This window comes from Rutidosis leptorrhynchoides, chromosome 7 (assembly GCF_046630445.1).
Source record: "Rutidosis leptorrhynchoides isolate AG116_Rl617_1_P2 chromosome 7, CSIRO_AGI_Rlap_v1, whole genome shotgun sequence".
In the NCBI taxonomy this organism is placed as follows: Eukaryota; Viridiplantae; Streptophyta; class Magnoliopsida; order Asterales; family Asteraceae; genus Rutidosis; species Rutidosis leptorrhynchoides.
In genome coordinates this window covers 238,005,613-238,022,641 of record NC_092339.1, presented here as the reverse complement: position 1 = coordinate 238,022,641, position 17,029 = coordinate 238,005,613, and the positions used below count along the sequence as shown (strand labels likewise).

Here is a 17,029-nt window from a genome sequence, read left to right as displayed (position 1 = left end):
AAAGCAGTTCAAATTCTCTGACTGGGGCTTGTTAGTGCCCATAGATCTATCTTTAGGATTCGCGTCAATTAGGGGCCAGTTCCCTAATTCTTAGGCTACCAAGCTAAAAGGGGCATATTCAATTTCGATAATCCAACCATAGAATGTAATTTCGATTATTTGTGTCTATTTTGTAAAACATTTATAAAAGCAGCGCATGTATTCTCAGTCCCAAAAATATATATTGCAAAAGCATTTAAAAAGGGAGCAAATGAAACTCACAATACGATATTTTGTAGTAAAAATATGCATACGACGGAACTGAACAATGCAGGGTTGATCTCGGATTCACGAACCTATATCAAGTATATATATTAACACCTCTAATTGTAATAAATAGATTTATATACCTATTTTCTAGTGATATCATTTTATAACTTATGTGTTTCATTAAAATATTTTAATATTAACAATAATGATATATTAATAATAATGATTCTTATTAATGATAATTATAATACTATTAAGGATAATAATCATAATGATAAAAATAATAATACTAATATTGTTAAAAATAATGATTTTAATAAACATGATAGTTTTTAATAATAATAATAATAATAATAATAATAATAATAATAATAATAATAGTTTTAATAATAATAATAATAATAATATTAATAATTTTCAAAAATAATAATAAGTATTTGTCATAAGCTTAATCATACTTTTTCTTAATAATCATAATCATATCATTAACCTACTTTAAATCATAAACTTAATCCTTAATTTTATTCTTAAACCTAACCTTAACATTTTAATAACATTAATCATTAATCATAATAATAATAATAATAATAATAATAATAATAATAATAATAATAATAATAATAATAATAATAATAATAATAATAATAATAATAATAATAATAATAATAATAATAATAATAATAATAATAAGTAAACTACCTCAAAGAAGTAGTCCTAAAAAAAATGCCCAAGTCCGGGTTTGAACCCGCGACCTCCCGCTAGCCCGATAACATCCTTAACCATTACACCATATCAGTTTTTCTATTATTATTAAGATTTTAATATCTTTTAACTTGGTTTTCTGTTTTGAATCATCATTGACCTGATCATAATCATTATAGTGAACTTCATTTATCATCCTCTATCATGTATGGTTATCATCATCATAATCCATCTCTCGGTCCAACAAGAAACAACCCAACACTAGAAGTCCATGGTACAATAATCCATTTGCAAACCCATGGCCCAACATCATGCTTCATATTCGGCCCAATCAGAGAACGAAAATCTCAGCCCAAAGTTCATCAATTAAATCAAGGCTTTTCGGTATACAATACACTTAAAAAAAAATTTAGTGGCCGACAACAGCTAAGTAAAAGGGTTTCGTGATATGTGGAGAATTAAAACAAAATTGATTATCTGTCACTTTGGTGGTGGGTTTCTCTCGTTAGGAAAAAGTGAAACAGAAACGATACTTATCATCATCAATTTATCTAATTATTTTCATCATCATAGAAAAATAAATCTCAGCATCATCATCATTGTCGTTTAATTAAAACAGCAGCAGCAAGATTTTGAATTGGTTCTTCACGATTGAAAACAGAAACAGAAACTGCTAGAACATGAGCTGAGAAACAGAAAAAGAAAAAAAGTGTTGCAGGTTTGTCGAATGGGGGTGATGTAGTGGGTTCTATGTTGATGATGATGATGTTCAATGTGTGATGAAATAGAAACATCAGGAAACAATTATAATAGCAACCAAGTGGTGGTTATGATGGGATTGGAGGTTGTAGATAGTGGTGGTTGTAATGGTGACTGATGGTGGATTGTGGTGGTGTTGTTTGAGTTGCAAAATAGAAAAACAAACAATCAAGCAGCTGCAGGGATTGTTGGTGGTTGGTGGAGAAGAAAACAGTGGTGGTGGTTGGTTTTGAAACTAAACAGGAAACAGATTATAGATGTAGTAGTAGCATTGTTTGATCAAAAGGAAAGAAACAGAAAATTTGGAAGTGTAGCAGATCTTCAAACATCAAGTTTTATCAACGTGGTGAGATGGGTGGTGTGTTCTTGGGTGGATCGAATATAATTTATGGATTCAGCAATTAACAAACAAATAGAAACCATGGTGAAGAATGATACATTATACAGAGTATGTAATATAAGTAAAGAAAAAGAAAAATACGCGAGTTTTGATTAGAGCAACAATGGCGAAAACCAAAAGCGATGAAAGGTGGTGACTTTAATTTCTATAGCGTATTAGTATGCTTCATTTGCGAAGACATTAGAGTCCTTATCATGTTGTTTCCCCAACCATAGATTGACCCACATAATCTACACATGATGATGGAAGTAGGATTCAATCCTTGGTGCTGTTGGTCTAGTCGCCTAGTCGCCAGCTCAAGCAATCTAGATTGAAAACGGAACCTGATTGTGGCTATTAGGAGAAAGAAAAAAATATTGGGAGCCTTACCATGGTTTAATGAATGTGGTTTGATCTTGAAACTAGAATGAAGATGGTATTGTTGTTCTATGGAAAACTGTTCTAGTGTAATAGGATATGATGGTGTTAGAGTTTTTGTTAACAAATCTATAGAAGCATTAAAAGGCTCGAGCAATTATTCAATTCAAGTGGGTGAAAAAAAAATATCATATATAAATATGATAAAGTGGAAAGCAGAATTATTAAGCAAAAAGGAATCACATGTTTAAATATAAAGGAAATAGTATAGCAGTGTCAATTGGCAGTATCCTTGTCGACATCTATTTTGCAAATCAATATTTCGTGCTCCGTTGTTTAATCAGTGGCGAATAAAAGTCTTCGAAAAAATCTCAAATTTTTATATTAAATATATTTATTTATTTCGGTCGTTTAGGGTGTAAAATCAATTATAATGAGTTGATTAATTATTTGCACTCAGTCCCAAGTAAAAATGTACAGAGTATTAAAATTTATCAAAATATATTCTAAATATATTTTTAATGAAGCTATAATTTATATAACTCGGATCACCGTTTATTCTTAAAATCTTATAAGTTTGAATTTAACTTGTTTCCTATCGATCGAATGACAATTGAGCATTACTGACGACTATAACATAACTTCGAAACTATATATACTTATTCAATATACTTTATTCACATATAGGTATGCTTTAAATACTAATTATTATTTTTACATAATTAATTTCTAACAATTTCATCATAAATTATATTTCAAATTATATATATATATGTATTTAAATATATACATATCTATTTACAAATAGTTATTCGTGAATCGTCGGGAACAGTCGAAGGTCAATTGAATATATGAAACAGTTCAAAATTTTTGAGACTTGACATTACAGACTTTGCTTATCGTGTCGAAATCATATAAAGATTAAGTTTAAATTTGGATGGAAACTTCCGGGTCGTCACAAAATACCTTTTTCATTATTTAAAATTTCAATTCCAAGAAAATATTTCAACTTGCCAAGATCTTTTATTTGAAATTTTGACTTCAAGAACAATTTAAACTTCTCAATTTCATTCAGACTATTACCAGTTACAACAATGTCATCAACATATACCAAAATAGCAATAAACACATTATCAGAAGACTTAACATATAATGAGTAATCACATGTACTTTGTTTAAAACCATGTTCAACAAGAGCAGAGTTTAATTTTTCATTCCATTGCCTAGGAGCTTGTTTAAGTCCATAAAGAGACTTGTTAAGTTTGCATACTCTATTATCATTTTCAGAAAAATATCCTTCAGGCAAAGTCATATAAACTTCTTCATATAAATCACCATATAGAAATGCATTATTAACATCTAATTGAAACATAGGCCAGTTGTTATTAACATCAAGAGTAACAATGCATCTAATAGTAGCATGTTTTACAACAGGAGAAAAGGTTTCTTCATAGTCAATACCTTCTTGTTGACTATACCCTTTAGCCACAAGCCTTGTTTATACCTTTCTATTTCACCATTAGACTTATATTTGATTCTATAAACCCATTTATTACCTATAGGTATTCTATCAGGAGGTAATTCAGTAATTTCTCAAGTATTATTTCTATTTAAAGCAGCCTTTTCAAGATTCATAGCATCTACCCAATTTTGATCACATGCAGCCTGTTTATAAGTCTTATGTTCAACAGATTTATTCAAGTTAGACACAAAACATCAATTATCAGAATTAAGCATTGAATAATTCACAACTCTTTCAACACCATATTTAACTTTTCCTTCAAAAACATAATCATCAAATTTCTTCGGAATATTAGTCTCTCTGGTTGATCTCCTTAAGTTTTGATCAACAACAGGTTCAGAATGACTTGTGCCCTCAGGAGATGTGGAATTGTCCAAAGGTGTTGAAATAGGGCACTCATCACTTGAAGGACAAGTGTCACTAGCATTACCATCAGTAGGACACTCATCTCTTAAAGGACAAGTACCACTACTACCCTCACCATCACTGATGTCTCTCTCCTCATCATTGGGACTTAGAGAATTTGATTGACTTAAAACACAATCAAAAAATTAATTTGATTCAAATCACTTCTACTATCACAATTATCAAAAAACCTTTTAATTTTGAAAGGAAAAATAATTTCATAAAACTTAACATTTCTAGAAAACAACACACTTTTATTTTCAATATTAAAAAGTTTATAACCCTTTTTTTGATTTGAATAGCCAATAAAAACACACTGCACAGACCTGCTACTAAATTTATGTTTAGGTTTTAAATCAACAGCATAACAAAGACAACCAAAAACTCTTAATTGAGAGAGACTAGGAGTTTTCTTAAAAATTACTTCATAAGGAGACAGACCAGAGAGCACAGATGAAGGAGTCCTGTTAATTAAGTAACATGCAGTTAGAACACAATCACTCCACATATTAAGAGGTATCCCCCCTTGAAACATAAGAGCTCTTGCAACATTAAGCAAGTGTCTATGTTTCTTCTCTACAATACCATTCTGTTGAGGAGTGTAAACACATGATGTTTGATGTAAAATTCCTTTGGAATTAAAAAACTCATTAGTTTGATTATTAACAAATTCAGATCCAATATCAGACCTAAAGGTTTTAACTTGTTTAGAAAATTGTGTTTCTAAGAAAGAAACAAAACTTTTAATTTGATGAGTAACTTCATCTTTATGTTTAATTAAATATATCCAAACACATCTAGAAAAATCATCAACCACAGTTAAAAAATATTTAAATCCATCTCTACTTTGAACTTTGAAATGTCCCCACAAATCAAGATGAACCAATTCACCTAGACTTGTAGTTTTATGATCACTGAGAGGAAAAGAATCCCTTGTCTGCTTTGCCTAATGGCAAATATCACAAGGTTCAATTAACTTTTTATCATAATTAGTTATAGCAATTTTCTTTTTCAAAATATCTAGAACATGATCAGAAGGATGACCAAGTCTAGAATGCCATAATTGTTTAGATATATAACTTTTATTTTCAGAGAAACAAACATTCATACACACAGAATTGCTTACATCAAATACATAGAGACCATCATACATATCACCAGTCCCTACAATTGTCCCTAGCTTCAAGTCCTGAATGTAACACTTAGACTTATCAAAACCAACAAATAAATCATTATCCTTAGAAAGTTTATACACAGAAAGCAGACTTACACAATATTCAGGTATAACTAACACATTGTGCAAAACAATATTTTTGGTTAAGTTTAAATCACCTATTTTTCTAATAAGAGCTTTTGTACCATTAGGATGTCCAACAGTTAGATTTAAATAAGTTACATCAAAAACATTAGTTAAACCTTGAATAGAATCAGTCATATGTTGATTTGCACCAGAATCTACAATCCAACTTTTACTTTTATTATTTATTAAACATCCATTTGCATTAAAAAATGTACCAAAATTTTCATTGAACTTCTTACTCCCATTAAAAACAGTACCTGCCATGTTATCATTAGCAATTTCATTTACAGGATTCTTTTCATTTATTAGAGATAGGAGTCTCATCATTTGATCATTTGTAAGATTCATATTGCTTGAACCTGAAACATCAGAATTACTACTAACAGCATTGTTGTTAGTAACACTTTTATTATTATTGAACTTATTAACAAAGAGTTTTCTCTTCCAATTAGATGGATAACCCACAACTTCAAAACACCTATCAATAGTATGACCAACCCTATTACACTTTGTGCATTTTAAGTTAGAGTTGACATTTCTATTAAAAGTATTTGTGCCTGCATTTCCTCTGTTAAAGTTATTATTTCTATTAGTGTTACTATAGTTAACAACAGTACTATTAGTATCAGATTGAGATAAAAACACAGAATTCTAAGGTTTACTAGATTCACCATTAATAACACTTCTATGAGACTCTTCTCTAGAAATCACAGAATAAGCAGTTTTAACATTAGGCAAAGGATCTCTAAGAAGTAAATTACTCCTAAAAGCAATATAACAGTCATTTAATCTCATAAGAAACTGCTTCAATCTTAACATATTATTATGAGTTTGATTAGTTTGAGCAGCATCACAAGTGCATTTAGTCAATTTGATCATGACATCATACTGAACCCACAAAAAACTTAACTTATGATAGTATTCAGCTAATGTACTATTACATTGTTTAACAGTATTTATATTTTGATACAGATTAAAGATAACAGATCCATCTATTTTATCATAAGTATCTTTTAAATCCTTCCACACAGTAGCAGCATCCACAGAGAAAATAGAACCAGAATACAATTATTCACTTAAAGATCCAAGTAACCATGTTAACACAACAGAATTACATCTATCCCACTGTCTAGCAAGCACATCATCAGTAGTATTTTTTACACATGTACCATCAATAAATCCAACTTTATTTTTAGTACCTAAAGCAAGCAAAACAGATCTACTCCAGATATTATAATTTTCAGTTCCTTTTAATTTGACAGAAACAAGTGGTGTACCAGTAGTATCACTAGGATGCAAATAAAGTGGATCACTAAAATCAAGTTTATTAATAAGAGTAAGAGCAGTTTCATCACCCATAATGAAAGCAATAATATAAACATACAAATAATCAACAAGAAACCAAGTAACAGCAAGACAAGATAAAAAAAAATTTAAAGAAAAACAAATAAACACACAAGAAATAACACGAATAAATCCGAGACTCCCCTTTGTAGATCAACCAGAGTTGAGAACACAAGAGAAATTACAGCGGAAGACAAGAAGAATCACAGCAGAAGAAGATACAAGAACTTTCAAGCACCAACAGATCACCACTTTTAAACCAGAAAACCCTAACCCTAAGAATTAGGGAATCTTCACTACAGCAACAATAAACCGTCACAAAACCTTTAACAATTGTGATAACACAATATCAACAGAAACAAGAACAGCTCTAGAAGAAACCCTTCAAACTCTAGAATGAAGAACAAAATCACCAATCGATCGTATTCCGCTCTGATACCATGAAAAATTCATATACAGAATACAATAAACTTCTGGAGTAGCAGAAAACTTCAACTATTAGCCAAAATTACACAATCCCTAATCAGAGAACAAATCAAAATAAGTCTCAAGATGTTTGAGATTTAAGAATACACAATCAAAGACTGATAAGAATGAAATAAAACTGAAACAGAAGAATCAAAAGAACTGATTCTTCACAAAATATGAACTAGGGTTTTCCTTTGAGGGAGATATGATGAAGCAGATGATGAAATCGTGAAAACTGCTAGAACCCTAAATCATATTCTCTTTTATAATGGAGAAAATAGCTAAAACATCCTTGAATCTTCTTTACACAACCTCAGCAGTCCATCTACTTTTGATAATGTCAAAACTGGTCCCTTGGGAATCATAAGAATGTTAAAGCCTGCACAAAATACTAGAAAACACCACAAATAAGGCAAAATAACATAAACATACTAAAAATAAGTTTGATTGTTAATAAATTTAACACTTATGTGGTGAATGGATATCTATCATCATATCCCCGAACTCTAGAAGCATGGTCTTCTCTAACACTCAACCCACTTTTCAAACCTTCCATTCACCCCCTTTTCCAAACAATTACCCTTTCCAAACCCATCATCGTCAATCATTCTCCCATTTCAAACCTTCATATCCTAATTCAATCCCAGTCCGCAATCAATTTCAACAATTAGCTTTCATTGGAATGAACACTAATAAAGAAAAAACTTGTTCAAATTCTAATTTCACTTCAAGTATTTTTCTTGGAAAATTATCCCTCAAAACCTCACCCCTAAGTACCTCGATTGTTTTTAAATGGTTTGGCAAGATTTTAGGCATTTCTTGGAAGCAAGATCGCAAGTTTGCATTCGTTAAATTTGAAAATCATTATCAAGCTTATGAAGCTGTGCTCCAAAGGAATGGCGCTATCATGCAGACTAGGAAGATTTATGTGGGTTCGCTAGGTAAGAAATGATAGTGTTGAGTCCCCTATAGAATTAAGGATTTAATTATGTGCAAACCACCAGCAGCACTGAGTTGTTAACATCCAACATATGTTAGTTGTGTGTAACCAGCAAAAATGTAAGTTGGTCCTGAGTGTTTGAGGTTTGCTGCCTTAACTATCAGCTTAAAATAGCTTAAAATAGTTAAGTATACTGGTTCTTCATAACTAGCATGAGGGATGGATGCTGACCCAACAAAAGACCAAAAAAGAACCGGCAGAAGATGTAGAAGCAGCAAAAAACACTTGGTCAAATAATGCTGTTAAAAAACATGAATGTTTCCAATGTTGTCTGCATCACAAACTTTCTATTCAACTGACATTGAAGATTAAGTTGAAGAGAGAAGGACACAAGTCGGCGGTTGACAAGTGACCTTAAAAGACAACGTAGAATGCAGAGGTATAACCCATGCACATTTCATGGTTATACGTATTGTCAATGCCTTGGGAACTCAACATTCTATTTGTTTATTCAAATAGTATGTCCACCTAAATTAGGCAGTTCCAGATATAGCTTATAAAAAAAAGATAGCCACGTGATTTCTTATAGTGTTTTCCGCCAAAGTACAAGCATCTCTTTAACCAACAGACACTAGCTCCATCACACGGTTACTAGACTTTGTTTAAATAGACAAATACACTAAGGTTTTATTTTTTAGTGGTCTGGGATTATAAATTGATAGATTATGTAACTTGTATATGCAGTATGCTTAAGAGTGCTTAAGAGTTTTCTAAGCTATCAATATGTTAATCTGTATCAACTGGTTATCTTTTCCGCTATAAGATAATCGTGATTTTTTTTGAGATTATGTCAATAAAAGAATAAGTTAAAAATTATCTCGACTCTGATTTATATTACTTGCTTAATTATATGCTTAATGTTGAAAGCATTTAATTAGCAAAATAATTTTATTTACCGCCCCTTTACAATACTTCCGTTGTTAATTTGGGACCAAAAGATAGTAACTGCCAACAATAGGTACGTGGAAAATAGACAACACAACTACACCACTTCGACTACCATTTTGATTGAAGATCAAGAAACTGTGGATTTTTTGGGGCTTTTCGTGCAAATAATCGATAAGGTTAGTTTCTCCACAGATAAACTCTTTGCATGGTTGAAACACATGGATGTTCAAATTGTGTCTGTTACTTTATGGTAAAAATTAGCGTGCATTGTTCAATATAAAGATAAGGACAGTTTTAAAAAGGTTACTAATGGTCCATCTTTAAACTATGACAATTATGCACGTGTTCAACCTATGTACGTCTGAAAAGGAAAATATTCTAGGATAGTTTGGTTGGAATTACGCGACGTTCCTTTAGAATGTTGTCATTTTGATTCTATAAGGAATATCGCCAAAGGTCTAGGGAATGTTTTGCATGTTCATTCTCACAATCACCAAAAAAGACAAGAATGTTCACTTTATGTTTTAATGAAACTTGCTAACCCTAGTTTCGTCTCTAAATATATTGGGGCCTTCTCACAATACAAAAAGTATAATATCTGGGTGGAAGAAGATAAAGGTGAGATCGATTTTGGTAATGTGTTTTCTGAAGAGGATATTGAGTCATTAAATGAGTTAGTTGCTAAGAAGGTAAGTAATACAGATGAAGATGAACCCCGAGTCAGTCCTGCCGAAGGTAGAAGTTGCTCCGGTTACTTGTTTAGGTGAGGTTCAGTCGGCCGTTAGCGAGCAAATTTCAAATTCTATTCCTATTGTGTGGGAAAGTGTAAAAGAGGTGGAGTGGGGGACTCAATTCAAGTTGCACTTTACCAATACGATGTTTATTCTGGGTCCTTGAATAAATTAGAGAAATATTTACAAAGTTACACAACGAATAACGAAAGGCAAAGTGGAGACACACAACAGCCTTTTAATCGTACAAATCAAAAGAATTAAGCTAATAGGTCACAAAGTATTAGTGACATAGCTGGCAAAAAAAACCTCTTCTATTCGTAATACTATACCTGATTCGTCCTTTTTCCAAAATAATTCTGATATTTAAAATAAGTGAACTTTTCCTTCACTCTCTCCTTCCTCAGATGTTGCTCCTTTTTCCCATACCCTGAAACCAGATAACATTTGCCGGGGTACCGTCCCCTTTTCTGAAATAACATTTTGCAGAATAACCCAATCTCTTTTGCACCTTCTGATCATTTAAAATCTCACGCAACTGTAATTGTAATTGTGATGGATAAAATTGTAGAGCTTCATGTGCATTGGTAAAAAAGAACTTTTAAATAATAAAAGTAAGTAAGGATTTTGAAGGATGCAACAAACTGAAGTTTAGCTAGGGGACTCCCACTGTTAATGGGAATAACAAGAAGTCAAAAGAAAAGGTTTCAGCTATTAAGGAAGAGATATACGATACCTCATTTTTGTACGAATATTCGGAATCTTCAAGTGATAGAGTCCAATGGTGACCTCAAAAAGGTGAGTTCTAAAAAACATCTTGGTAGTCAGTCTGCTCGGAAAAAAAATCAATACCTTCTTTTGGGAAATTCAGTAGTGTTATGAACGCGTTGGTGGGCAACGATAAGACAAAGCGTAAATTGTTGACATGAGGATTGCCTCATGGAATACATGTGGCATTGTGTGTAATTCGAGGGGTAAAGTGGTTGGGTACATGGTCTCTAATTTCCATTTTGTTTGGGGAGAATGTGAGTTTATGCTTAACGATTATACTAATATTATCCCATAACAATAAGTGTTTTTATGATGACACATGCACATAACTAGAGGTGATGGTAGACATCTTGACATAAATATACAAGTTCAATAATACACACTTACTCTAGCAAAAGACCAAAACCAAATAAAGCTTAAAAGATAAACATAAACCACACGTTTTGGTCCACGGTCGACCGCAGGTCAAACCGTGGAACCCTGCACCATGGCTTATGAAACCAGGAGTGCATGATCGACTCCACGGTCAACCGTGGGTCTACCGCAAAAGGTTCTGTCTGAAATTTTGATCAAATTTAGTTTGACCACTTTGAGACATCTATAATTTATGAAACTTGTTTAAAAATTCTTAGAATAGTTGCCCCATTCATATCTAAAAGAGTTTTGATCACTAGAACGCCAATCTTAATTAATCACACCTAATGGCACCTTAATGACAATTTAGCCTTGATTAAGAGGTAACACATAAGTGTTGCAGGAAAACATGTAGTTCTAAAATGTATTTAGACATACATAAGATGGTCATCAAGTCTCAACCAAGAGTTGCTCCTTCCTTGTACATGTGTTGGATATTAATGTATACTTATACATTAATCTTGCAAATGCTACATTGCAAGTAAAACTTACACAGCTTTGGTACAATGCTATGTCATCACTATATGTTTAATCTTAGATTAATTAGTGATATCTTTGCTAGTCATTACATGAGTATTACTTGACTACTTGCTATTAATACATGAGTATTATATGACTATGTGCTAAATGCCAATATGCTAGTAGTTACTTAATAAATGCATGAACTTTGTCTTGCTATGTGCAACAAGTTGGAAAAACATCAACTTGTATTTGGACTACTTCAATATACTTATGCTACTTGGATACCATTTGATATGTCATAATCTAGTGATCTTAAAAGGATAAAGAATTATTAACACACATGGAATTTGCTTAAGTCTATAAACAAGTTTAAAAATGGTCTAGTCTTGATTAACTTAATGTCTTACAACATGCTTACTTGATATTACTTGTTTCATTTGTTAAGACATTATGAACACACTTAATTAATCCACAAACAAGCTTAAAGATGAATTTTAATGTATTTTGTGATTAAGTGGGTTATTGTCATCAATGACATGTTGACCAACCAATAGGACTTTAGCATATGGATGGCAAAAATACCCGTACCCGATGGGGAAACCCGAATAATCGGGCCGGGTACGGTTCGGGTATACGGGTTTAGGTTCGGGTATGGTTATAGAATTATTTTTTTTCCGGACTCGGGTTTGGGTTTGGTTTTAGTTAAAAACTCATTTACCCGACCCATTTACTCGACCCATTTATTATGATTCTATGTTTTAGATTATTAAACTTGTCAACTTTGAGCTTCTGTTGCTGTTTCTATTATCATTCTATATTTTAGATTTTCATACATTTTGTTAAGACCTTGTGTTAAAAGTTAAGACATGTTGTTGTTTGATGTTTTTGTTATCAATTCTATTTTTGCATGATATTAGAATTTGATAACTCATGGCCCATGGTACTCTTTTGACATTATATTATTATAGAACCATAAAAATTGTTACAGGTGAATGTATAAACGGGGATCCCCGTTACCCGAGGGGAAACCCGTTACCCGATGGTTAGTTAATAAATGGGTACCCGTCGGGTATGAAACCGGGTTTGGGAGTGAGTTTTTTAATCGGATTCGGGTTTGGTATTGTCTATACCCGATCAAACCCGACCCGCTGTCATCCCTACTTTAGCAAATGTGTTAATTACAAATAAAATATTATGACAAAACTGAGATTTCCTCAAATGACTATCATGACATGTATCCAAGAATGTTAGACTTACCACTTTGAATATGACAAGTCACTATGTAGACAATACATCCAAGATAAATGTTCACTTAATGCATAAAGTACTTGTATAGGATGTTGAGTATCTTTTGCAGGTATTAAATGAAGTAAAGAGTCCAAAGATTTGAGTTCAAAACTGATTCAAACGGCTATACAACGGATAAGTGTTTTAGACTGTACCGCATGTGGGTTGAGCCGCAGTAACAACTATTTTATTTATCTCTCCATATAAATAGCAAGACTTGGAGAACTTTGAAGACTAGACCCTCTTGCATACTTCAACTCAAAATTTATCAGAGAATCACTAGATCATAACTCATATATTTTTGTGATTTGCAAGAGAAGTTCTATGATCTCATAGATTGTAGAAGGGTGTAAACTTACTATCAAATTTACGATCTTTGTGAGTTTACTTAGTGTTGTGTTATCCTTTGAATTGTCTTAGGATTTTCATCACTAGAAAGGGTGAGTCTTGTACTTTGTAATTAAAAGCATAAGCTAGCTTAGTTATCTTCTTCCTTAAAGGGAACTAGGAAGTTGATTAATTCCATTGAGGATTATACTTGTCCAAGGTGAAGACAAGTTGATCTAAGTTAGAAGTAATCTTTAGACGGGATAGAAGGATTAAGTTTGTTGTCTATTAAGGAGTATATAAGGCTTGTAAATCGGATCTCCAACGAATTTGAAGAAAGGGGCTTAGTGAAGCAAAACTCCCGATTAGTGAATTGGGGAGTGGATTAAGATAGATTAGTTAACATCCACCCGAACCACTATAAATTCTTGTGTTTATGTTCTTTACTTTACATTCTGCATTACTTCAAAAATAAACACTACACACATTGAGTTTGAGTTGATTAAGTTGATCAAAGATTGTTCAAATCTTGTTGGTCATTGAAAAAGTTTAAAAATCCTATTAAGTAACTATTCACCATCTCTCTAGTTACTTACGGAGTCTAATTTTCGTAATCCTAGAAACAATTGTGCGGAAAGTTTTACAACACTTTTTAAATGAGGTTTGGAAACATCACTCATCTATATTAGTTCAAGCAAGTTTTAATGGTAGTGTATGTGGAGAGATGATCCTAGCTTTTCCTTAAATGGTGTATCGGTACCTCCATTTGGCTAGCAACTCTCTAATTGGCTAGCAACTACTCTTAGGTTTATTCCCGTTAATGTTATCGTTTGACATTGGTCGGGTCCATTGTGTGTTTTAGGAGATTTCAAAACCTCGTGCATACTGGTTTGACAATGGTTTGACATTTCCCGTTAATGTTGCTTCATTATTTTAATTAAATGCTACTCTAACGTTCAGTAATTAGCACATATTGCGAACGATTAATGAAATTCATCCTAATACCCATTCAGAGTTATACAAAAATCAGACTAAAGAAAGTTTTGTATATACAAAGAAATATATATATATTAAACTCTCGTATATTATTTCATAAATGCATGTTTTGTAACTAACTCAATGCATGTTAAACTTAAAATGAGATTTAAAAAAAAAAAAAAAATCCATGTAAGCCATCAAACCGGCCTTCCCAACACCGATTTGATGGTCAGTTTGATGGCCACATCATTAAATCGGCCTTCCCAACACCGGTTTGATAGTGACATCATCAAACCTATGTTTCCAACACCGGTTATACTAGTTTTATAATTTTTTTTTTTTTACTTAGAACCATAAACTTGATGATTAATACTATTATACCGTCAAAAAATTCGCAGAAGATGTTGCAGGCCATTATGATAAGTAGCTAAAATAAGAAGTGTACACTATAAAGCAATGATTAACCGTGGCTAGATTATTCTATATGTATGTAAAATACATGAAACCAAAAGTTATGGTTTAACACTTCAAGTAACAAAGTAGCACTTATGATTATAAATATTTTGCACCATTAATTTCTGGACTATATATGTGCGTGTATGATTAGTGTATATATAAAAATATTAATTTTTAATAGATGAATAAAGTTCAAAGAGGCCATGCTGATTGAAACTGTAGAAGCTCTCCATAACCTTCATCACCCATCCTGTCTATAACTTGGTCACCTTCATATCCATTTGTTACCTATATCATCAATTTATGTCAACATACACAACAAACCTATGAGTCAGTTTTTCAACCAATGCATTAATTATTATTGAAAATGGATGAACGAACATATCATCATAAGCGTATATGTCATGATATTCGCACAATAGATCCATTAATTGTTGTTTATCTACTCAATCCTTAGACTATAATGTATCTAGTTATATCTTCGCTTTTGAAGATGAACAAGTATCAGATTTGTGAAATTGTAAATGCTCAGCTCGTTAAATCTGCTCTTTTGACACATTTAGGATAAAATAGTTCATTGTTGAAAACAAGATTTTTGTTCCACATTTTCTAGAGAAATAATTATGTATTCTAGCAGCAGATTCACTACTATATCATGAATCGAACACATTAATGAACCCATAAACATGCTATTTTTTCTGAACAGTAGTTTGGGATCACTCAGGGAACTAAACATGCTATTAAAGATAACCAAATTGAAAATCAAGATCAACTTGAAATATATTTTTAATATATTGAGCATCTTGGTCATAACTGTACTGTGTATTACCTTCATTGAATCCAAAGCTTCCATTTCAGCAGAGTTGAAGTCGTAAAACATGCTTGCAGCAGAAAGCTTCATAGAAAGAAACTGAGAAGAACAAAAAAAATCAAGACAAGCAGCCTGTCATAATTCATAACCTATTGAATGTAAGCTAGTAAAAGGTTACTCTAAGAAAGGCACCTCGATCTGATTCTGCAAAGATCGGATATAGTTGATCGTTACATCCAACATTATTGACATTCCCATTGTCTGTTGACACTCGATAAAAATGATTCAGTTTTAATAGTAGATCCCGAAAATGATTATAAATAAATAGATACATATGTACAATCTGTTTATACCTTATAACATCCTGGAACCAGTTCTTGTAATGATCTTAACTTTCCGTTTATTTTCTCCCTTCTTAACTATATATACAAGAAGTAATAAAAATAAATCAAGATCAACATTTTGTTGATGTTAGGGTTTCTAATATACTACTAATCTTTCATTAATATAAATCGCGTTTAGAAAAAAAGTCCGAAACCAAGTAGTATATTAATTTTTATACGTGAATTTTAATCAGAGGAAACAAACCCTTTCTGCCAAACTGTGACTATCAGTAGCTTCACCTCTGCGTGCTCTAACATGAACAACTTCTCGCAGTTTCTTCTCTTTGGCTTCATTGTTTTTCTTTCGCTTTTTACCACCATATCTCTTAATTGAACATATAAATATCGACGTAAAAGGATAATTACAAAAGACTCATACAAATATTATTTATATTGAGTTATCAGGAAGAAATTGAAGTTGTTTTCAAAATTAGTTACAAACGACTTACATAATTCCTTATTGGCTTATTCTCCCCAGTAAAGCTATAGTTTAAGTTTGGCGGATTTGAATTGAAGAAACTTTCGACTCTTGATAGCTTCGTCGACATAACATTTGTTGTCGAGATATCTGCAATTGGATCATAATAACAACCAGCTTGATGATCACCAATGAAGGTAAAGCTTGGATTTTCATTGGTACCATCTGATAAACTTATGAATGGAAGACTATCGTCATGCCTTTGATCCATGTTGTCTAGAAGTTCCAGGGCTGAGTTTATTTCTATAGTAAATTGATCATCATCCATGATTGATCAAATTATAGTTTTAATTTTAGAAATAAATCTTAAAATTCAAATTGATCAATATTATAGGACAATAAGAATGTATGAACTTTTGATTTGTTGGTTCTGATATATAACATATGAAATTAGGTAATCGTACTTCAAGCTTCCGTAGACAAAGATATCTCCGGGCCATGTACAAAGTGTGCAACCGAACAGGGCTTAAAATTTTTAAACGGCTCAAACATTTTAAAAGCCTGAATAATTTTTTAATTATTTATAAACCATGCCGG

At 32.0% G+C, this 17,029-nt stretch overlaps 2 protein-coding genes across 2 annotated transcripts; both read right to left on the bottom strand.

Moving 5' to 3' along the window:
• Window positions 1-4,183: 4,183 nt before the first annotated feature.
• Window positions 4,184-7,053, bottom strand: LOC139859916 (uncharacterized). Its single transcript, XM_071848691.1, has 7 exons — window positions 6,788-7,053; window positions 6,366-6,457; window positions 5,952-6,053; window positions 5,665-5,849; window positions 5,521-5,583; window positions 4,721-5,340; window positions 4,184-4,520 (listed from the first exon to the last, which is right to left on the bottom strand). Exons 1-7 carry the CDS (start codon window positions 7,051-7,053, stop codon window positions 4,184-4,186), a joined length of 1,665 nt encoding a protein of 554 aa, XP_071704792.1.
• A 7,959-nt stretch (window positions 7,054-15,012) lies between these two features.
• LOC139859915 (transcription factor BEE 3-like) lies at window positions 15,013-16,760 on the bottom strand. Its single transcript, XM_071848690.1, has 6 exons — window positions 16,464-16,760; window positions 16,220-16,339; window positions 15,985-16,050; window positions 15,824-15,892; window positions 15,650-15,730; window positions 15,013-15,108 (listed from the first exon to the last, which is right to left on the bottom strand). The coding sequence occupies exons 1-6, from the start codon at window positions 16,758-16,760 to the stop codon at window positions 15,013-15,015; spliced, it is 729 nt and encodes a 242-aa protein (XP_071704791.1).
• Window positions 16,761-17,029: the final 269 nt, after the last annotated feature.